At 36.3% G+C, this 23,871-nt stretch overlaps 2 protein-coding genes across 5 annotated transcripts in view; one reads left to right on the top strand and one right to left on the bottom strand.

The window, feature by feature from the left end:
* The window catches only part of CBLB (Cbl proto-oncogene B), a 428,727-nt gene that overhangs the window by 107,617 nt on the left and 297,239 nt on the right, over positions 1-23,871 (bottom strand). For 2 of the 3 annotated variants that reach the window (XR_012518786.1, XM_074404433.1), the window contains exon 20: positions 11,844-23,871. This exon is cut by the window's right edge and continues 16,278 nt beyond it. The exons of the other annotated variant lie outside the window; for it this stretch is intronic. The gene's annotated coding sequence lies outside the window, so the exon portion shown is untranslated. Of the gene's footprint in view, positions 1-11,843 lie in introns of those variants that run through there. 3 annotated transcript variants of the gene reach the window in all.
* ALCAM (activated leukocyte cell adhesion molecule) overlaps positions 1-23,871 on the top strand; it is a 206,539-nt gene that overhangs the window by 153,101 nt on the left and 29,567 nt on the right. For both annotated transcript variants that reach the window (XM_003939387.4, XM_003939386.4), the window contains exons 3-10: positions 205-424; positions 7,750-7,814; positions 9,409-9,496; positions 10,442-10,624; positions 15,691-15,818; positions 17,341-17,473; positions 20,926-21,038; positions 23,854-23,871. The exon at positions 23,854-23,871 is cut by the window's right edge and continues 118 nt beyond it. In XM_003939387.4, the coding sequence (XP_003939436.1) occupies positions 205-424; positions 7,750-7,814; positions 9,409-9,496; positions 10,442-10,624; positions 15,691-15,818; positions 17,341-17,473; positions 20,926-21,038; positions 23,854-23,871 (948 nt within the window). The remainder of the gene's footprint in view (positions 1-204; positions 425-7,749; positions 7,815-9,408; positions 9,497-10,441; positions 10,625-15,690; positions 15,819-17,340; positions 17,474-20,925; positions 21,039-23,853) is intronic.

The raw sequence follows: 23,871 nt of genomic DNA, 5'->3' as shown, positions 1-23,871 counted from the left end.
AAAAGATCTTACAGCTTCTCTCTTATGAAAAACTTTCTGTAATCAAATATTTACGTGAGACTTGTATGCAAAATTATTCTTCTTAGGCAAAAAATAAAGATATTGGTAGAAGAATATGGCCAAGGAAATGTTGTTATTTTGAGTGTAATCCTGAGACATCTGAGTAAGCTTGTGTTTAAAATGTATTATTATTTTAATTTTTAGGAAAAGCCTGATGGCTCCCCAGTATTTATTGCCTTCAGGTCTTCTACAAAGAAAAGTGTGCAGTATGATGATGTACCAGAATACAAAGACAGACTGAGCCTCTCAGAAAACTACACTTTGTCTATCAGTAATGCAAGGATCAGTGACGAAAAGAGATTTGTGTGCATGCTGGTAACTGAGGACAACGTGTTTGAGGCACCTACAATAGTCAAGGTGTTCAGTAAGTAGCCTCCAGCAGTGTCACTGCTAAGTGGGATCGATGACCGGTACCAGACCATGTTCTTTATAAAGAAGACTGAACTCTCTGTAGTGTCACTATAGCAGGTATCTATATAAGGGGATTTAAAGAGATCTTCATTCTGCTCATATATACTATTAGCAAGGAAAACAAAGAGGATACAATTCAAATCGGAGATTAGCAGTAAGGAACTAAAATGATATTCTCTGTTGCTTTGTCATGTAAAAACATCCTGAGATATAAAGTACTACTACTGATAACTAGCACGTGATCTTAACTTTTACTGACACATACAAAGAAGTGTTGTGTGATACATGCATACATTTACATGTATTTGGCTGAACCATATGAAATTGCAGTTTTGATACATAACAATAAAATGTAAGCAAATTCAGACTATATTTTAACAGAGGTCTAAATTTTCCATGTATATATATCTATATATATAAATATCCTACGTATATTCATTTATAAATACTATAAATGTAGATACATTTCCATCCTTACCTTTAGTGGCTAGTGATTTAGATTTCAAAAAGTATTCACTTCCTTTAGAAAATTGTTCTAAAATTTTTAAAACTCACCATACCCTGAATGCGTATGTGGGATACACCAAGGGGAGAGAGTAGAGTCAGGATGGAAGAAAGAAAATTATAGAAGAAACTTGGAATAATTATTGTAGTTACTATGACAAAATTACTTTGCCTAATGATAGCATATAATGTTATTGTGCAAATAGCTGTGCAAATGAATGACTTGAGAAGTTATAATTAAAGTATTTCATCTTTTAAAACTCAAATTAAAAGTCCCACTTCTGTAACTTCAAATATTTTAGACACTACAGGGAGAAAAAATATAGGTCTCAAAAGTTTCAGAATGCCAGTCTTTCAGTGTTTTTCAATTAGGGAAGAAAGTTTCACTTTACAACTTTTTTCCCTCTGCTTTCTGATAACTTGACAGTGCCTAGAAATTATTAAAATAAATAGGGAAGAAAGAAACCCAGAGGGCCTTCCAGCTACAGCAAGTAACTATGGATTTTTCCTGTTTCTCTTGTAATAGCCTATGCAACTAAGTAGGTCTGTCCCCGAAGTATTTATATGGACTTCAAAGCTCCTATGGGCTCGTGATGCTGATTCAAAGCATGCTTATATCAAAGGAAACCTTTGTTCCCCAGAAGAACCTTGTAAAAACATATTACATGTTTCAGTTGATTACCTTTCAGCTTAGAAGGCACTTTCCAGAAACCCTCCTCGCTTCTCGACCGTTTTATGAATCAAACCAAGTACCAAGTGTTTGCAGTCATGCCCATTTCCATAAAACACTCCAAACAGTCTGCATCCTGCATTTGCCCGTGGCCCATCTATTTTTTTTTTCTTTTCTTCTATTTCACTTTTATGTTATTAGAAAGATGAATAGTGCAACTCAGGACACTTTTTCTAAATCGAGTAATCAAAAAAAATTTTGGTGATAAGAATAACATCATAAATAGAACCAGACATCAAAAATGACCACAGTAGGCACAGAGGTTAAGTCACAGCACTCTAACGGTTATTTATATTAGTTTGTCATTGTCGGGCTTCATTTTCCAGGTGTTGAAATTTTCCTACATTGAAATAGTAGTATACAAGGCAGTTGAGAAAATTTGGATTGTTTCATTTAGAAGAATTATTTGTGACATTTTTCAAAACATTTTTTGTGTGTGTGAAAAAATGCCATACAGAAAGCTGGAAAAAAAAATTTCAGTTGGCCTAATTCAATAACATTTATAGGCTGACTTGGAATATAGGGAATTTCTATAACTGTGAAAACAAACACACCCCACCTACCACCAGCACCCCCATACTCCTTTCTCTTTTTGATGTTGTTGAAAACGAAGTGATTCTCAGAAACAGAATTTGCATTCCAGGCTTTGGGCCAGGGAGAATTTGCATAGACAAGTTACACACTCTTGAAAATGGTGTTTTATACTAGAAATCATGAGACCCTCCAAATTCAGGAAAATGAACAGCAGAGCTTATGATAAAGACAATGTTTACAAAAAGCATATAGGGACTTTGGTTTGTTTTCTTTTGTTTTCAATGAATTTACCTTGGGTCACTTTCTGTGAAGCAAAATGCAGCTGTGACAAGAAGACTTTGATTCTCTGCATGTATATATTGCAGTCACTTAAGAGTTACTAAGCCCATCAATCAGTCCTCTGTTTCCCTCTCCTGAATCACCTAGCAACGTGCACTGTGCACCATAGAATCAAGTATGGTTAATGGGAGCCAGTCTCAGATCAGGTTCCTGCTAATTGCCATCCTCATGAGCTAAGTCAAATTGTTTTTATTCAAACTAGAGCCCTGACGAATGGCCTTGCTATCTTTAATGTAGGTTTGCTTGTTTAGTTTTAAGCTATTCCTCATATGCAAGAAATCATACCTGTAAATCAGCCCAAATCCAAATAAGTGGCAATCTTAGTCACCACTAATCAGCTTTTTTCTTTTAGTTGAATGGCATCAAAATCAAACTGTGTTTTTATTTAGTGCACATTTGAGGTTAATAAAGCCATTCAGAAACAAGTGTCAACCTATAAGGTGCCCAAAGATTTATTCTAGTGATTGTGAAAAAGTTTAAAAATCAAATGGATACCCAGATAGCCAGAAGGCTGTTGATGGTGAGATGGAGCAGTCATTGAGCGAGTCACCAGGAGACCTTACTTTGTGAGATCTGCTGCTAATTTCTGACCTTGGGCAAGTCACCTCACCAGTCTGGGGCTAAGATTCACTCCTCATCAATAAAATGAATACTTTTGATAAGATGGGAGGTTTTCCCCATTTTGTTGCTGGGATCTTCAGGAGTTAATGAAGACAACTGAGGAAGGTGAGGAGCTATTACTACTTGATTAGTAAGACTTCGGTCTACTCAGTACTTAAAAGTTTTTCGTGATAATTTGTTCATGAAAAAACGAAAGGAGGAGTGGCTCCAGCTCTAAGCATCTGAAAACCACACGCTGTGCTCATCTGCAAGTCTAGTGTGCTCTGGTGGTGCTCTGTGGTGTTGCAGACATGGAGTCTGCTTTCATATGGACAAGTTCTTATGATTATGATGGGCAGTGTTTAGTGGCTTCACACAGAGGTATTTCAGAGCTTTTATTTGGATTCCTCCCATTTAGATACCGTTCTCACTGCTTTATCAGAATTAAGTGTCCTCCTCCTAAAAGCTATTCAATCTAAAAGTAAAATTTTGTGGGGTGTTGAGGAAGAAGCAGAAAATGATCTGTTTAACAAACAAGATCTGCACCATATGTTTCATTTTTATTATTTAACTATGAAAGATACATTTTGTCCACAACAGTTTGCTTAAAGTACTGGATAATTTATGGGGGGTGATTGGTGACAAAGTACTGGAAGAAGCAGTTTTGAGTCAATACAACCACTAGCATCTGCCTTCACTTGGTCTCCTCTCTTATTAAATTGAGCTATCCTCTGTGTGGTTTTTGATAGTAATACTAGAACACTGTAAGTGATACAGAGTAGTTGTGCCTTCTTCATTACATTCTCACCTTGCTCTGAGCTGGCTAGCTGCCAAAAATATACATTTTAGTAGGTTGCTGATTTTTAGATTATCTGAAGGCTAATGTTCATAGCTCTTACTAGCAATAGTCTGGGCATTAGAACAAAAGGAGCTAACTATTCCAGTATATTTCTTCCTGACCACTCCCTAGCCCCTTACCACAATTTCTTTCTTCTCCAGCTATAAAAATCTCTTGTATAACTCTGCAGATGATATAAAACAAAAAGAGGGAAAAATAAGGGCATTATTTATACAATTTTTAATTGGCATTAATATTACATGTAGCTTAACTTTTCACCATGTATGATCAGAACTTAATGGATATCGGTGAAAACCCTACAATTTATAGGGTTGAAAGCCACTATCCATAGCACGCTAACACAGGAACAGAACAGCAAATACTGCATTTTCTCACTTATAAGTGGGAGTTAAATGATGAGAACACATGGACACACAGAGGGGAACAACACACACTGGGGCCTTCTGGAGGGAGGAGGGTAGGAAGAAGGAGAGGGTAAGAAAAAACAACTAACAGGTACTAGGCTTAATACCTAGGTGATGAAATACTCTGTACAGCAAACTCCCGTGACACAACTTTATGTAACCAATCCACACTTGTACCCCTGAACTTAAAAGTATTAAAAAAAGAAATCATTTAAATCTTAGCATTATATATCATTGCCAAGACATTGGCACATTGTACATGTTGCCATGAATATCAGCTGCCCCCATCTCCAACATGCAGATGCCTGCACACACGCACACACAGACGCACACGCGCACACACATACACACACACACACCCCTTGTAAACTACTATCAGATTTACAATAAACATTATAGTGTATTTTAATCTCCTTATTTTATAATTTTAAACTACTGTAGTGTGGCCCTGTTAAAATATATCTTCTAACTACTTAAGATAGCCAGGAAAAGAAAATAAACAAAGATATGATTCTTCCATTTGATAAATATTCAGTTGAGTGATTTAGAGAAATTTAGTCAAGAAGATTCAGAAGCAAAATTTGGCTTAAATCATTGCCCTTGACTAAATTACTTTAATGATGCAAGTAAATTTGTAGCATTGCTTTTGCTTTCAGTTCTATACTTGGTTATGAATCCTTGAATCATGTTAAGATACAATTCACATAGACTTTTTTTTTAACGCTTTGGAATCAATATACAATTTTGCTAAAATAGTACATGCCCTCTTTTATGGTCCTCCAACTAATATCCATCAATTGTTACAACCTAATATAGGAGAAAATTACATACAAGATAGATACATGGTTAATATAGAGGGCTTGAAACAAACATTTAAGGAGAAAATGGCTCAAGAAAATGAATTAAGTAATACCATTACATTCACAATACTCACTGTGACTCTCTTTTCCAAATAGAAAGATGAATCATAAGGTAAACAGGATTAAACTTTGAACATCCTTTCATCAGGTTTTCCTGTGTTTACTACAGTTTCGTTTTGTTGAAAAAGTAAGGGATTTTATAAAGCATTCATAGCAACAAAATACACATGACCGTGAATAAAGGACCAAAGATTGAAACACAAAAGTGTTTATGATTATGGGTTCTTTGATAAAACATCACAGGGTTTACAAAGCAAAGCAAAGCAAAGCAAAGGAATACATTTTCCATTAGAGAAAGAGTATGTGCACAACAGTCTTGATTTTTCACTTTGGTGAACTGGAAAGTAGTGAAACTTGGCAAAGCTACCCACCAAATCTGTGTATTTAGAACCTAAACTTATGGAGAGATTTTCCAAATATCGCCACATATTCCAAGCATAATACTCTTGAAGGAGAAATTAAGAATATTTCGACCTTCTTTTTCTGTTCATTTTGACTCTAGATTGCCCACATACATTAATTGGATATTTTATATCTCTTGAGTTCTCAGAGGATTCACTAAATAACTGATTTCAGTTTCCAGAAAACTTTGATTTATTTGCACCCCAAGAATTTTCTTTTAAGATTTCAGATGCATTCTTCTCTCAAATATATCAGATATTTGCCTTTTTAAAATGGATTCCAAATAAGATTGTTTCATCAATAACTCAGTGTTGCAATTATGAACATTCATAACATTCTATTAAAATAGCGATGATGTCAAGGTTTACTCTTATGTGACAGACCTAACCCCCACACAATAGGTTTCCCAGAAACTGGTGTCTCTTTTGAGATGCCTTTTTTTTCTTGGTCAGCTTTTTATCATTTTTTGGCCACCATCGTACCAATAAGGTAGCCAGCTGTCACTACTAGTTTGCTTTAATGTTAATCATCTCTGTTGCATCTTCCTATTTTTCTATATTTATTTTTTTCTACTGTTCTATCTTGCTTACGTTTTGTTCCCAATTGGTGTATTTGGAAACTAGAAATCATGATTGTGAAAATTGTGTTTGTGGAATTATATTTCTAGAATTAATAGTAAATAGGCCCTCTTATAATTGAAGTGCATGAGTTCAACACATGGGAGAATTTATTATGTTTTTTCATTATTCTAATATCTAATATAAAACATATTTATGAAGGGGAAATTAACTCTAGATATTAACCTAAAAAAGGTTACATTTGTTTCTCAGACCGTCTAAATATATCCATGTTGCTACCCCAGAGACAATTTGTCATTTTCCTTGTTTTCTGTAATGGTCTGGGGAAGTAACATGTCTAATAACTGAATTCCAAATTGAGTAATAATCATACAAAAGACAATTTTGTTTAGTTTGGTAATCAAAAGTATTAGGTAAGCAATGAGACTATAGTAGCTGATTGTTTTAATACATTTGTTTATAAGAAAATAGATTAATTTTGGTCCATGAGACTCACAAAAATCACTGACAATGAGTCAGTATACTTTTTGTTTAACTGTTGGAGCTATTTAAAAAGTACAGAATCCATCATTGATAGAAAATAGCAGCTAAGAATAAAAGAACATAAAATCAGTTTAAATAATAAATTGTTGCTGCGACTTTTGATCAATTGCTCCTGAAGTCTTTATTAAAATTTATGCTTCTTAGAACTTTCTACGTATAAAATGTTTCTGTCCATCATCTCAGGTTCCACATTTGAAAGATTTCCCCATATTTATACTTTCATATGGTGACTTGGCTTAAGAGGTAAAATTAGACATATTTCAGAAATTTGGTTTTATAAAATTCTTAACTTGCTTTCTATTTCCCATGATTTTAGAGGAGTGTTTCTCAAACTTTATTGTGCCCAAGAATCCCCTAGAAACTTGTTTAAAATGTAGAGTTATGGGATTTTTTTTCCCAGGAATTCTGATTCAGTAGGCTAAGTGGGGCTCAGAAATCTTCATTTTAAACAAGTACCTTTGTGATTCTTGTTCACGTAAATTAATATCTCTACTTAATGAACTGGAAGTTGTTGATAAGTAGGAAGTGCTTGTGGTAATCAATTAGAGATAACATATCTTATATAGGACACTAGCTTCTGTTTCACTATCAAATCCATATTCACTATTCATAAAGCATTCAGAAAGCATTATCGATATTTTAATCAAAGGAATTACAAGCACTGAAAATAATACTTAAGATAATAAATATTTGAAGGGTGTAGACCTACAGATTCCCTAAATCCAGATTCTATAATGAAATCTGTTTTTATTCTGTTGCTTATTCTTCTGTATTAGGTAAATGAATTGGTTTTGCTCTAAATCAAATCACAGAAGTCCCTTTTTTCTTACATATATACTTAAAATCTTTCTCTGCTTAACTTTAGAACAACCATCTAAACCTGAAATTGTAAGCAAAGCACTATTTCTCGAAACAGAGCAGCTAAAAAAGGTAAGAATTGTTTTTGATTAATACCTTTACTTAGCTGAGTGTTGTAAGTGCCTTCTTCTGACCTTAGATACCAGGACAAGTAAGATAGGCTTTGCTTTTGTGGAGATGACAGTGTTGCAGGTACCAATCAGAAATTATGCACAAGGCACTATTCTCACAGTCTCAGGTGACCATGGAGACACCAAGGAAGGTGGGGTCATTTCTGCAAAAAGGATTCTTTCTTATTTGAATTAATGGACTGTTTTATAGAAGGATGAAGCCAGTTGGCATGGGTCATGCCTGTAATCCCAGCAGTATGGAGGCCAAGGTGAGAGGATCACTTGAGCCCAGGAGTTCAAGACAAGCCTGGGCAGTATGGCAAGGCCTTGTTTATTTTATATATATATAATAAAATATAAGTTAGCTGTGCCTAATGGCACATGCCATTATGGTCCAGCTACTTGGTAGGCTGGTCCCAGCTACTTGGTAGGCTGAGGTGTAAGGATTGCTTGAGCCCAGGTCAAAGCTGCAGTGAGTCTTGTTTGCACCATTGCATTCCATTGTGGGTGACAGAACCAGACCTTGTCTAGAAAAAAAATAGAATGATGGAAGATGAATAGATTTCCTCCAAGCCAAAGGTAGAAAGGGCTTTCTAACAATACTAAATAATAGAATGTGAAAGAGAATGGTGTGTTTGGCAAACAGGAAATTTTGGCATTGATCAAACTGGGTACTAAAACAGAAAGCAAGAAAGGATAGTAAGAGATCAATCTGGAAGGGCAAAGAAAGGCTGGATCATGACAAATCCCATATATCATGTAGGGAGTTTGGACTTTATTCCGCTGTCAAATTAAGCTACTGAAAGATTGAAATAAAGAGGTATGATGAGATTTGAACAACGCATTAGCAGAGATGTGAAGGGAAGCTGTACTAAAGTGGGGGGTGAAGGGAAGCTGTACTAAAGTGGGGGACAAAGTTGGAGTTCCATGTTGAATAATAATCCCACTTTCACTAACTAAGATATCAGAATTTTCCTTTGTTGGGAGGTGGAAACTCACATCCTAAAGTCTTCGAGTCAGACTAAATTTTTCTGCTAACATCATTCGATGAATACCAAATATGAAAGTTAAAACACGTTTAAAGAAAGTGAGGGGAATTATAGAGCACGGTAATATATATCATCTTGAAATATATGTTGTATGAAACTGGAGAGGCAGCTCCATTTTAACACCAAATTATTATTCCATATGAAGATATGTGATTCATGGTAATAGTCAATGTTAACAGATTAATGTTATTTGGTTAATGTTAAAAATGAATACTGTCAAAATGAATTTGGCAGTGCCTTCAAGTGAATGTGATTTTGTAATAGTGACAGCATCTATTGCACATTTAAAAATGTGCAAAACTATATTTTCAAATACAGTTATTAAAAATGTCTTAAAATTACATTGTTTTTATACCAGAGAGCATATATTCAGTTTTTTGTCAGTGTTGGCAAATAAATGGGTCAAGTATCTTTTGGAATAATGGCATTGCCGGAGTTTCTGGAGTTCCAAATTGACAGGCCCTGACTGAACCAAAGTAATAACAACATTTCCTTTCCGTTTTGCAGCTGGGTGACTGCATTTCAGAAGACAGTTATCCAGATGGCAACATCACATGGTACAGGAACGGAAAAGTGCTACATCCCCTTGAGGGAGGTGGGTATGAGGCCAGGGGACAGGGAGTAAATTCAGAGGACCTATTCTGACTTCCTTTTTTTCTAGGTATTCTTTAAACCAGTGGTCTCCAACCTTTTTGGCACCAGTGACTGGTTTCATGGAAGACAATTCTTATTTGAGCCGGAGTCAGGGGATGGTTTCAGGATGATTCAAGTGCATTACGTTTATTGTGTATTTTATTTATATTATTACATTGTAATATATAATGAAGTAATTATACAACTCACCATAAGAATCATTGGGTAACCTGAGCTTGTTTTTCTGGAACCAGACAGTCCCATCTAGGGGCGATGGAAGATAGTGACAGATCATCAGGCATTGGAGTCTCATGCAACCTGGATCCCTCACATGCACAGTTCACAGCAGGGCTTGCATGCCTATAGGAATCTCATTCCACAGCTGATCTGACAGGAAGAGGAGCTCATAATGTGAGCCATGAAGAGTGCCTATAAATACAAAAGCTTCTCATGGTTGCCCACCACTCACCTCCTGCTGTGTGGACTAGTATCAGTCCTGGGGGCTGGAGACCCATGCTTTAAACTATCCAGGATCTAAATACGTTGGCCTCTTGAGCTAAGACTCTTATGCTCTGTTACTTTAAGTATGTACTAAATTAATATGTGATTTTTCAACATCATTTTTAGCCCTTGTACAGAAGAATCAAGAGCAGAGAAAATAATTTCTGTATATGGTATGATCTAGAAGTTAATTAAAGTGAGTGGGAAATAGGATTCCAGGATTCTATTTCTGTCTCTCTGATTCATGGTTTCGAAAAGACATCTTACCTCACTACATGTCAATTTTCCCTCCTGTTAAATACAGTTAGAAGGAAAGAAACACTTCTCAGAGGTGTTGTGCTGTTTAATTAAGGATTGTGATTGTTAGATGAAAGATCCTGCCCTCAGTGTTCTTTATTTTCTTCAGCGGTGGTCATAATTTTTAAAAAAGAAATGGACCCAGTTACTCAGCTGTATACCATGACTTCAACCCTGGAGTACAAGACAAGCAAGGCTGATATACAAATGCCATTCACCTGCTCTGTGACATATTATGGACCATCTGGCCAGAAAACAGTTTATTCTGATCAGGCTGTATTTGATATTTACTGTAAGTAATTCAATATATAACTATGTTATTTAATGTATTCAAAATAATATTCAAACACTATTAATCTTCATAGGCCCAATCCTATTGCTCTTTAAAGTACTGCTTCCAGGCTGCACCCCAAAAATGTTGGCACCCCAAATAATCTCTTCCTCTTTAGGAGATCATAGAATGAATAAACATTTATCCATCCTATAATATCTTTCGCTCTCTACTTTTTATTTATGATTATCTCTTTTGACTTTCACTACACATTAAGTTCTCTAACTGATCAACATGTGGATGAACAGACAAATAGAAGCGTATGACTGGCTTTCTAGGTAAGAGATTACCATTTTAATGAAGAGATTTATTTTAATAATGAAATCAACTGCATAAGTTTGAAAGGATGTTGTATGACAAGACATTTTACTTAACTAAATCATGTATTTGAAACAGAGCATTTGTCTACAAAGGAATCTTCATGGTCATCTGTTCTAACTTCATTATTTTAGTTAGTAACGTGAAGCACAGAGACTTGCCCTGAATTAGCTGTAGGTATTAGAATAGAATCTTTTTCTCCATTGCTGTGCTTTTCTTGTAAGACAGGTGCCAAGATAATTCTAATGATTAGAAGCAAAAATGCTGGCATTCTAGTCCAAACATTATCAATTACAGTTTCTTGAAAAGTAGCTTAATTATTCAACATCTCAGTTTTCTTACTTTGAAATGGGAAATATATAATATCTAACTGATAGTGTTGTTATAGAGAGTAAGTGAAATCACAAATCAAAAATGCCATGCTACACCACACATTAAATTGTCATTATTAAGTACTTTATTATTATTACTATATGGCCATTATCACAATATAACATATCAAGAGCAGAGAAAATAATAAACAATCAGGAGCAAAGAAGATAGTTTGGGGGAAAACGCAATAAAGGATTTTACTGTTATTATTAATTTATCTAAAATTTTTGTGATACTTGCATGTGTTCCAGAGTAACCTAGCACTTCTACATCTGTTTTAGAAAAAAAGCCAGAAATACCTGCTGAGCCTTTCAAGAGTTTCACCTCACCGACTTTTCTTTTTGTGGTTCACTAGGGCACAGTATCTTATATGAGAATAAAAGTGAAATTCTTCCAAACTTGCCCTAATATTAAAAGGTAGTTTTCCCTTAAACTTGGGAAATAAGTTTCAACTTGATTTAAGTGCAAGAAATTAGTATTTCATTATCTATAGGCTATCTACGATCAAACTTTTTTTGGGGGGAGGTGAAGTCAAAATGCTTTTTTTTTTTTTTTTTTTTGAGACAAAGTCTCATTCTGTTGCCCAGGCTGGAGTGCAGTAGCATGATCTTGACTTACTACAACCTCTGCCTCTTGAGTTCAAGTGATTCTCCTGCTGTAGCCTCCCGCGTAGCTGGGATTACAGGCATGTGCCCCCACATCCTGCAATTTTTTTTTATTTTTAGTAGAGGTGGAGTTTCACCATGTTGGCCAGTCTGGTCTCGAACTTCTGACCTCAGGTGATCTGCCCACCTTGGCCTCCCAAAGTGCTGGGAAAATAGGTGTGAGCCACCACCCCCGGCCCAGAATTCTTTCTGTTAATAATACTCAATTGGAAATAAGCCATATTGATGTAAGAAGTCACAGTGTTTTCAGTGCTGGGCTTCATGGTGAAAACATAAAGCACGAAGAAGCAATTTAAGACAGTCCTCACATTCAGTAAGTGTGCTACTCCAATATTGAAACAAGAAACCTGCATCAGAAGGAAATTGTCAGTGCAAGGTTGTAAGTGGTAAAAGCCTCAGGAACTCGGTATTAAGAGTCTTGAAGGTTCAGCTGCCCAATGATAGTGATTCTCAAACTGTAGTGTGCATTGGAAGAACATGAAGGACTTGTTAGAGCACAGAGTACTGCACCCTGGCCCTGAGTCTCTGATTTAGTAGATGTAGGAAGTTGCTGGACAATGGGCGTTTGTAATAAATTCCCCGATGGTGCTAATGCTGCTGATCTGAGGACTCCACGTGGAGAACCACTGCTCTAGGAAGACTTCAGAGAAGAGAAGGAAAGCACTAGACAGAAAGGAGAGACACACAAGTAGATTTTTTTTTTTAAGTGACAAATTTATCTTGAGAAAGCTTGAGAAAAATGTACCAGTCCACTCCTTTCTTACCCTATTCAATCAGTAATGAGGTTTTAGGGAATCTAGCTCTTTGATCTTTGTGTTTATCTGATTTCTGCCTAACGACACTGCCTACGTTTATGCCTCCATACCTCATTGCCTGTATTTCTGCAATGGATTTCAAAGTAGTATTTTTCCAGTGAATTGCAGAATAGCATTTCTCTTGCCTGCCCACCATTCTCCACTCACCCCCAAATAAACTGCCCTCCAAACTGCTACCAGAAATATTTTTCTAAAACACAAATGTGGTAGAAAATTTCTTTCACATTTATATGTGATAAAAACTTCTTGATGACTCCCTAGAGCTCTGAGATTAACCTCCAACCCCCCTCCCCCCACCACCACATTGCAATATGCCTTGAGTTTGTTTTAGCCATGGTCCTACAGTGTGTGTCAGCCCTCATCGCTGCCTGTGTCCACTGTGGTCTGTTCTACTTTCCAGATTCCTTCTACAGAGTAACATTTACATGCCTGTGCACATGCTGTCATTTCACACCTTTACCATTTAGCAAATACCCATTTATGTGTCAAAACCCAGCTCTAGGGTGAGTTTCTCCAGGAAGCTTCCCAGTCTCATGTATCAAGATAAGTAATAAGAATTATTATTATTGGATCCCTATGCTTGTGTAATATAGAGGTTTTATGTGGTCATACTCTTAATTACTAAGTTTGGTATCTTTACAAGTAGAAGAAATGTTCATTGAGGCAGGATTTTCAACTTTATGATTCCAGTGCTTAAGTCTTACACAATATAGATGCCAAACAAATGATTAAATGAATAAGGGCTGTAGGATAGATAAATAGATGAAAAGAAGAAAATTTCAATAGACACTTTTAGTTATTTCGTAGGGGTTTATTTAGTAAAGTAAGAGAGAAGACTCTCCCTTGAGCTGGGTTCAAGTCAAATTGTGGATAGAAGGCCAAGGAATTTTTTTTAATCTTTATATATTGGGAATGTGTAATGGATTTTGAGTATCATAATATTCAAAGGGCTATTTCAGAAAACTGATTCAGAGGAAATATTTATGAAAGAATCAAAGGAAAGGAGACTCAAGTTGAGGAACCAAGTGAAATTTGATGGCATTGCTTCAGGTGTAGGTTAATTAGGACATGGACTAGGGAAGTGTTAGTGAGAATAGAAAGGCAGAATCAGACCCTAAATATATTGTAAAGTATTAATCATCAAGACGTGGTGACTGAATGGATAAAAGAGAGCAAAGGAGAAAGCCAGAGTAATGGGCAAAATAATGATTTACTAGTGGGCAGACTAAAATTCAAATTTAGAGGCAAAGGGAGAACAAAGGCTCATTAATTTTGTGGTCGGCATGTTAGTGGACATCCAGAGAGTCACTGTCAGAATGCAGATGTGTTACATGAACCCTTTGATGACACTTTAGTTCCTCAACTCTCTAATACAAAGCAAAGCCTATTGAAAAGGGAACACAGAGAAGGGGAGTTTTAAAATAGAAAAAGAAGTGAAGAGATTGCCATCCCTGGCTGTTCTGGTGTGTCAGACTTGATCAGAGATGTGCCACAGTGACATGCCACAGGCCAAACCTGAGCATTAGTCAGAGAAGGGCCAAGTAAGAAAACAGGAGAGGCCCAGAAAGGGAAGGTCAGCAGGGCGCCAAAACCAGATTTTATTTACTTTTCAACCTCACTGGGAACTGCTGATTAGGAAACTACTTTAGGCAAACCCAGAAAAACAAATAAGAAGTATATTAAATCGATCACTGCTTAACCTCACAATATACTGGACAAATATTCAGAGATACCCAAGCATAGAGAAAGGCAGAGAAGCAATCTATAACAACCTTCTAAGTTTTTTTGCACTTTATTTATAGAAAGGTAAATCAATGGCTGCAAGAGATAGAACAAAGCCTCCAAAACTGTAACTTACTCATTTCACTTGTTAGGTCATAAAAAACATAGGTTTTCATAGATAGATTATTTTTAGTGTCACCAGTTTGGAAATACAGATACATGCTTCAATAATTATTAAGTCTTATGGAAAACATTCTATAAAACATACCTTTGCACTCTATGATTTCAACATTTATTATTCATTGCATTGTCCAGCTATATAACAAATGGACACGTTAGTGTATCACTTGTAACTGCCACCACGACCTCCTTTTATTTCCTGTTTGCTAGATATGGTTCACTGTATCCAGCATCTAGTTTCATTAGCATTCTACTATTGAGCAGTAGCCTGTGCTGAAGCATACCCTTTAGCCCTATTTTCTCCATAAATATGAACAAAATTGAATGAAGTTACATCTTGGCTCCAATGAACAGAACAAAATTACAATTCATTTACAGTCCTGTTGATTGTGTCAAGGGTCTCCCTGAGTTCATAGGATTCATCTTTTCTTTTTTTTAAAAAAAGCAGATCTACTCTCCTGCATGCCCAAATCCTTGCTGGAGTTGTTTAGCTCATGTCTCCTCTTTTTATTTCATCTGAAGTATTACTATGCAATAGAGTACAGTAGTATTTAATAGCTTTAGCTACTTGCTAGCTGATGTTTGTCCTTCTGAACTATAAGATTCATATAATACGTAATTAAATTTCCTTATAATAAAGCCATGCAGTTTGATTGTTCCTATGGTCCTTTATACATAAAATAATTATGGCCATTCCTACCTCAGTTAAAGACGTTTTGCTAAGAAGAAATTGATTTTTATGTAACAGGGTTTCTTTGTAGTTGGCCCTAACTGAGATTAGTACTTGTATAGCAAGTAGCTATTAGCTTCAATCCTTCTATAAAAAGGTATATTTAAGCAATTACCATTACTAGCTTCTTGAGAAAATTATGTATAATTTAGTCATTTACATTGTATGCACAGAGTAATTCGGTACTTGACAAAAGTGGTTAACTTGTATCTGTGACTCTTACAGATCCTACAGAACAGGTGACAATACAAGTGCTGCCACCAAAAAATGCCATCAAAGAAGGGGATAACATCACTCTTAAATGCTTAGGAAATGGCAACCCTCCCCCAGAGGAGTTTTTGTTTTACTTACCAGTAAGTGCTTAAGTATTACTTGAGCTGGATGACTATCATTTTATCCTGTTGTTTGACTTCTGGCTGACATGAAGAATTGCACTTCATGGGTAGATTAAGTGAGAAAAAATGTTATTGCTGGGGATAAGAGACACCACCTATAAAATGTCATGTGGAAGCTTTTCATGCACCTGCCAGTTTTTGCCTTTTTTCTCAATGTTGAGAGATTTCAAGAACAAAGAGGGAAGAAAAGCTGACCACCGGAAACCACAATTGCAAAACCTTAAGGTTTAATTATCCAAATAAGCTGTAAGAATCTACTCTTCAGAAGCAGATAACTACAAAATGAAAACTGATGACAGCGAATGAACTGATGTGGACTCTAAATCTGCCCACATTGCCCTGAACACACCTCTAACCCTCTGAAACAGGGATAGATCTGTTGCACGTTATATTTAGAATAATGTTATGGCTGTTTTTTGTCATTATGTATAATCTTGAATGCCATTTCCTCAACTTTTCTCCATATCATAGCTGAAGGAAATGCTATGCATAGAGGATACTTTGGAAAATTCCTCTCAGATGTGCTCTGCATGTCACAAGGATCTGGAAGCAAACAAGGAGAGAGCTCTGTGTCAGGATGCTTGTTTGCTCTTCCACATCCTTGTGTTTGACATCACTTTCACCTTGAGGGAAGCCATATGTAACTCAATACTGCATTTTACTGCAGGGATGTGCCTACAAATTTTATCTACCACAGTACTCCGTAGTACTTAAGAATATCATTCACTACATTATTCAGAAGACTGTATAAGTAATTTCTTTATGCTGATAGAAAACTTTGTTTCCCCTAATAAATTGATTGCTGTTTTGGTTTAATTTGCAAAAGGAAAATTTAAAACTAATTAGGTTTCCACTTTGGCTATCAGAGATGACAGAGCCAAATTTGCATCTCAGTTTTAGCAGCAGTATCTGCTGAGTATCTTTCTTTGTTAACATCTATTATTCCTACATCATCCATATTTTTCCTAGTCTTAATTTCTTTTCTTTTTATTTTGTCATTTTTGTCTTGTCCTCTCTCTCTTCCTTTCCTTTCTTTCTTTCTCTTCTTATTCCTTCCTTTCGTCCCTTTTGCTTTCCTTCCTTCCTTCTTTCCTTTCTGTTTTTTTTCTTTTAATTTGGATATATGGCATATTTCCTTTTAAGCTGCCTCAAATATTTTTGTCAAATTACGTAAGGCATAAACATAAAAACAAAACACTGAACTTTTTATAAAATGCCCTTGAAACTTGAGCAAAAGCCATGCTGTCAATAAAATAAATGCCATCAACAGAAAACAAATCAGCTCTCAACTTCCTTAGGTCCAAAATATTAACAATTTGCCGAGGAATCACATGTTGGTAACACAAACTATACTCATTTTGTGCGATCAGTGTAACACATTCCCTTTTTTTCTTACCAAATGCTATCTTCATCAAGAAATACAACTGTTCTCATTGTAGCGACCAAGTATAATCATCTGACATTTTGCCTCTATCAAAAGGGACAGCCCGAAGGAATACGAAGCTCAAATACTTACACACTGACAGATGTGAGGCGCAATGCAACAGGAGACTACAAGTGCTCCCTGATAGACAAAAAAAGCATGATTGCTTCAACAACCATCACAGTTCACTGTAAGTCACCTACTTCTTCATCAGCAGCTTCACTTCAAAGGCTTCTAATAGCTTAATGTAGCTATCTTTTCAAATAAATTGCAGGTATATCTTTCTTAAATAATTGGTTGCAATAGACGCAATAGAGAAACAGCATCAGGATAAGCTCAACTTTTGTCCAGATTTGCACTGCAATATTGAAACTTTGCATGGCTCTGATAATCACAACTTTTGGTAGTGGTAAATCTCCATCTTCTTTCTAAGTGTCTTCAATTTGTGGTGTCAATAAACAATATTCATATGGACCTTAAGGAAACTATATATTTTAAGAAAACTTTTCCATGTTCTTGAAGTGCACCAGTTTTGCAGTTGGCCCGGAATTATCATTTGTATTACAGAATAATATTAACACCCAAACTCAGGCAATACAAAGTTACTATAGACTCAGTTTTGGGAACAAGAAGTAGAGAAAATTAGAAGTTATTTATTGGTTGACTGTCCTCTATATAGAGGGATAGGAAATTTCTGGAAACAGAACGTTTGAAAATCACTGTGGGCATAACTCTTTAACTTTTAATTTGCTTTTGATCTCCAAATACTCCAAAAGTTATATTTGTCTCAGAGTAACAGAAAAATACATATATAAATAACAGACACTTAACTTGAGTTCTTTATGTCCTAATTCATGACAATCCATATTATTGATGCACCTGATGAATCATGGAAACAATAAACTAATTCATACCACACTCTGGTGACACTAGAATTCAGAGGGCTTTGAGCAAATGTCAGTCTTGCTTGGAGGTATAGCACAAACTTTCTAATAAGTCTTTTGCACTCAGCAGTACTACCAATAAGGTTTCCTCTAGACATCATCAACGACAATCCCTCTGAGTATAAAGAGACTTTAGAAATTGTCTTGAGTACATAGTTATAACTCTTTCATTTGACTCATAATACTTGAAAAACATGTGGGATCATATCTCTAAAACTTTGAGAGAGATATAAGGGGATGCACTGTGGAATAAAGCAACCAGATGGTTGCTTCTGATTGTCTGATGTTGGGAGTACTCCCTTGGGAGCCCTGTAAAAATAGTGGACTGTTATGTTCACAGCTGGGCCATTTCTCCATTTACTCTTTGCTTATGTTGCTTGGGTTTGAATGTATCTACCATCAGGGGCTAGTTACAGAGAAAGCAGTAGCCTCCAGTATAGCAATATTATCCAGGCCTGTTCCATGGAAATAAAATAAAATAAAATAATGAAGACAGGGAGTATAGCCAGCAGATAGAACCGCATGTGGAATAGCTCTCAGTTATCATTGTTCGTGATGTCTTTGGGCCAATAATCAATAATCTAGTGCCTTAGAGATGGCGTGACATGGTTGTGTTTAAGAGATGCAAGGTACATAGGTCTCTAAAAGAAGAGGACTGTTAATTGTTGACTTGTAGATAAAGTAGAGAAGGATAGATAGCAGATTGACAAAGCAAAAAACTTGGTTACAGCCATATAGTGCCTACATGATTAGCTGTGATGGAGGTGGGGGGAATTAAACAAAAGTGTGTAAAAGCTTAATTGGATTTTAGTGCATTTAATTAAATTTAAATGCATCTTGGTTTTGACAGGTAGATTGCAACATTGAGTTTTAAGGCTCTATTGCTCCTCAAAGGCTGAAAAAAAGTATTTCAAGTAAATCAACATCTGATTCTAAATTATATGGATACACAAAAATCCTATTTTTACCTACTTATCTTTGATTGCTTGCTTGTTTTCCAAAAACAAGATTTGTTTCCTTTTCAAACATGTCTAAAGGAAGTGTGGGTAGAGAAGCACCAACCCATTCTTGCACATGTTTGCAGAATAGACCGCTCCTCAAGTCTCACAGCCTACAGATTCCTGGTTGCTGATGAACATTACTATTCTCCTGCCAATATATGCACACAGATTCTTCATCAGAGCCTTCACTGTCCATCATTGTCCCATAAAGTTTTTTTAATCTCCTCTCTGGAAAATTAGCTATCCAGCTAACAAAAGCTTCTAACTCATCTTGAATAAAATTTTCATCTAAACACAATTCACCCAAATGTCCCAAGGAAACTCCACTTTTCTACTTGATCGTACATGGTTTAATATTAATGGGAAACTGAGAAAGCATGCTCCTTCCCTTCATTCATTCAATAGTAGTGTTTGAAAGTCTACCATGTGTTGCGCACTGTGCATATATCAGTGACAAACCAAGTCACAATCACTACCCTCATGGTGCTTTCAGTCTAATAGGAGAGATGAACTTTAAAAATGTTGTTGCAATCAACAAATTGTAATTATAACATGTAAAACAAGGAAGAAACACGGAGTACAATGGCAAGTATTCGTACTATAGAAAAAAGACGCAACTCCCAGTGTGGCAGGCATGGTCATCTTCAGTCTTGTCTCAGTGAATTTTATGAGTTTAACTTCCATGAGTTGTCACCACTCAAACCCAATTATTCACCATTGCAAAATCTGTCAAGCTCTCTCATCCCTTTGCCTTTGCTTATGTGGCAAAAGTCCTTACATCTTCCCCTATCAAAGTTCTTCTCAACCATCAGGGGCCATGAACATACAGTGCTCCCTTTACAAAGCCTTTGTTACTGCTTTGAAACACAGTTTGGCTCTGTTCTCTATATTTCCATAAGTCTTTGTTTGTACCTCTGTTTCTAGCCTGTCTTTCATCTTTCAACAAAGATTTATTGAACTCCTAATCAGTACCAGGTTTGCTACTAGGTGCTGATTTCATGGGCTGCATGTTATAGCCAGCTGAGTGCATACTACCTTTACCTCATCGACTTGTAAGCTCATTATTTATCTCCTCATCTCTCATCAGTGCTTGGGATACAATAGGTATACAATAAATACTTGTTCAAATGAATTGGAATTTTCTCAGACTAATATTTTTATAAAAATTGCTTTCCATCAACTGGATGAGAAATAGAATAGCACTTTTTAAAAATATCTGCTGCTATAGTCAATTCTCTCTGAAGAAACAAACTACTATTTCACGGTTTTTCGATTTATCACCTGCTGTCTAAAGATATTTGATTTTCTAACATATATGCCTTAACATCTCTTTTTATAATATTTACCTAGTCATCACCTTTCTTTATTTTCTTCCAGAAGTGACTTAAGACTTTTTTCTTAAGGTGACAGACCCTAGGGAAATATTTAAATCCCCTCAAAATACCAATCATGTTAATACTGGAAATAAATGGATAATCAATTAGATTGACCATTCTCTTGTCTAAACTAGTCTCAAGTCTGGCTTGAAATGCTAGGCTGATCATGCTATAGTCCAATTACTTCTGTCATATAAATCTGTTCTGAATGTTCAAATGCAGTTAGAAGGAATTTATTTTCTTTCATCTTTTCTTCTCCAAAATATTTTGACTATCTTACACTTCAAAGTTAGCATTTTGAACAGACTTTCTGCTTCACAGATTTGGATTTGTCCTTAAACCCAAGTGGGGAAGTGACCAGACAGATTGGCGATGCCCTGCCTGTGTCATGCACAATATCCGCTAGCAGGAATGCAACTGTGGTATGGATGAAAGTAAGTAGTTTTTTTTTTTTTTCTTTTTGGTACTACCCTGCTGTTTGGATCGATTTCTTTTTAGGTTTCTTATGCACTTTATCTTGTATTCAAGTAGATATATTAATGGATGCATTTATATACCAGCTCTCTCTGTTTCTGGTAAGATAAATAAAATAACAATAAAATTTTAGAGGTGCTCGTTAACAGGGTGGCATCCATAATTGGTGTTCTGAAACTTAGTTTGGGATGTTATGTCAATTATGTGTATATGCTAATTATACACACATACCACACACGTGTATGCACATACAACATAATTATATACCACAGGGCTTAACAATTTGCAGTGTCTTTGCCTACATTATCCTTATGTGATATTTACAACAGACCTGTGAAATATGAAGATGATTATTTTCCCCACTTTTTCATATAAAGAAATTGATGGGAAATAAACCAGAAAGCTCATAACTGACAGAGATGAGACTCAAGGCTAGGCCTTACAGAGTATAAATACTGTGCCTTGTTAAGATACCTTTTTGTCTCTTCTGCTGAGACCACTCTTAAGTTCCCAAAAACAGGTTCCACTGGATCAAGAGCTCCTAGGAAGGAATCCCTTTAATCCCTGAGCTGTAGCAGAACACCTAGAACATACTAGGAGTTAATTCAGTATTTCCTGAGCAAGTCCTTATACTCTTGTAATTGAAATATAGGCCATTGGCTATTTTTTTTTTTTAGAGTAAGGAAGTGTGACTCATAATTGGTGATTTGACACAAGGTTATCACCAAAGAAGAAGGTTGTGATTGTGATCCCTCCGCTAAAACCCTTGACTAGTATTCCAAACTCCCAGTGCATTTGTTACCAGAGCATGACATGTGACAAGAACCCTTAACCAGTGATGGCTTCAGAAAGCACACATGCCATTTGAAACAGGAGTTGACAAGAATTATCTTTATAAGAAATTGTGGAAAAATATTTTTCTAGAGCAGGCGTCCCCAAACTTTTTACACAGGGGGCCAGTTCACCGTCCCTCAGACCGTTGGAGGGCCGCCACATACTGTGCTCCTCTCACTGACCACCAATGAAAGAGGTGCCCCTTCCTGAAGTGCGGCAGGGGGCCGGATAATGGCCTCAGGGGGCCGCATGTGGCCTGTGGGCCGTGGTTTGGGGACGCCTGTTCTGGAGTTTCTTCTTGATGAAAATATATTGATGAAATTATGTTGTGTTGCTTTACTGCCTGCCTTCTGATCCCTTTTAACACTGGATCCTGTTGTTTGCTGTCTACTCTGTGAGCTCAGTTTCTTACCCTACTCTCTTTCAGCCACAGCCTCATCACAACTTGTTCACTAAAATAAAATGCTGCTTCCTATGCTGTCATTTAGCATGATATGTTTGTAGTAATCAGTGATCAGAAGGCTAGGCAAGTTCTAGGCAACTAGACTAATTCATAATAATGTAAACACTCATAGCATGTTTTTCTGTAGGACTAGAGAAACTAAGTTTACTGTGGCTAAAGCTGTTTTTACATCCACTGTGATCACTATTACAAATTAACTGTCATGAACAGCTCAAGTATTCAAAATAGATCAGTATTGCCTGATCCTTGGTTAGTTGATTGGGAGTGGGAAAAAATATCCTAATGGACAAAGACCACATAATCGGTGGCTCACGCCTGTAATCCCAGCACTTTAGGAGGTGGAGGTGGGTGGATCACGAGGTCAAGAGATCGAGACCATCGTGGCCAACATGGTGAAACCCCATCTCTACTAAAAATACAAAAAAAAATTAGCTGGGCGTGGTGGCGCACGCCTGTAGTCCCAGCTACTCGGAAGGCTGAGGCGGGAGAATTGCTTGAACCCAGGAGGCGGAGGTTGCAGTGAGGCAGAGGTTGCAGTGAGCCATTGCACTCCAGCCTGGTGCCAGGTGACAGAGTAAGACTCTACCTCAGGAAAAAAAAAAAAAAAAGATTGTGTCTGGTTGCCTACTTAAGAGCACGTCAGTTCCTGACATAATAGGATTAATTTCTGTATATCAGGTAATTTTTAAAAATTAAATGTTACATTTCCTTTGTTCGTAGAAATTGGAATAGAAGCATGGTGGAGAGCATCACATGGAGAGCGGGCAAGAGCATGCCAGCTCAGGTCTCTCTTCCTCTTCTACTAAAGCCACCAGTCTTATCATAAGAGCCCACCATGATGACCTTATCTAATCATAATTCCCTTTTGATGGCCCCACCTCCAAATATTATCAACATGTGATTTTGGTGGATTAGGCTTTTTACACCAAATTTGGGGAACACATTCAAACCACAATACTCTGTAACAGATCCCCTGTGTTAATAACTGTATCAACCGTGTATGTGTTTGAGAAGTGTATGAAATGATTTTCATGCATGTATGCAGATCATTGAATAGGTACAAGTCTCCATGTCTGTCAATCATACATGACCTACACGTACTATAAGAAGTAGGTACTATCAATTGAAAATTTTCTTTAAAGTAAGCACAGTACATTATTTGTATAATTAAGTCCACATAACAATTTAAAATGGTATATTATTACCCCACTTCGCAATGAAAATTGATTCTTAAAAGTTTATGAACTCTTTCCAAATTATAAATTAACAAAAGAGAATGAAATAAAAATATGATATGTCTGACTCTAAAACTACAAAAGAAAAAAGAAATCTATTTTTGAAAGCATCTGAATTTAAGAAAAAGAAGTTTGCATTTTTATTATTCCCAGAAGAATCGTTTTAGGCTTAATTATGATCTAATAAATAGATGGAGAGTTTTAATTCTGCCAGGTGAGGTAATTTACTTTTTATTTAATCAGGATAACATCAGGCTTCGA

This window comes from Saimiri boliviensis, chromosome 8 (genome assembly GCF_048565385.1).
Source record: "Saimiri boliviensis isolate mSaiBol1 chromosome 8, mSaiBol1.pri, whole genome shotgun sequence".
NCBI classification, from domain to species: Eukaryota; Metazoa; Chordata; class Mammalia; order Primates; family Cebidae; genus Saimiri; species Saimiri boliviensis.
This window is presented reverse-complemented; position numbering and strand designations above follow the sequence as displayed.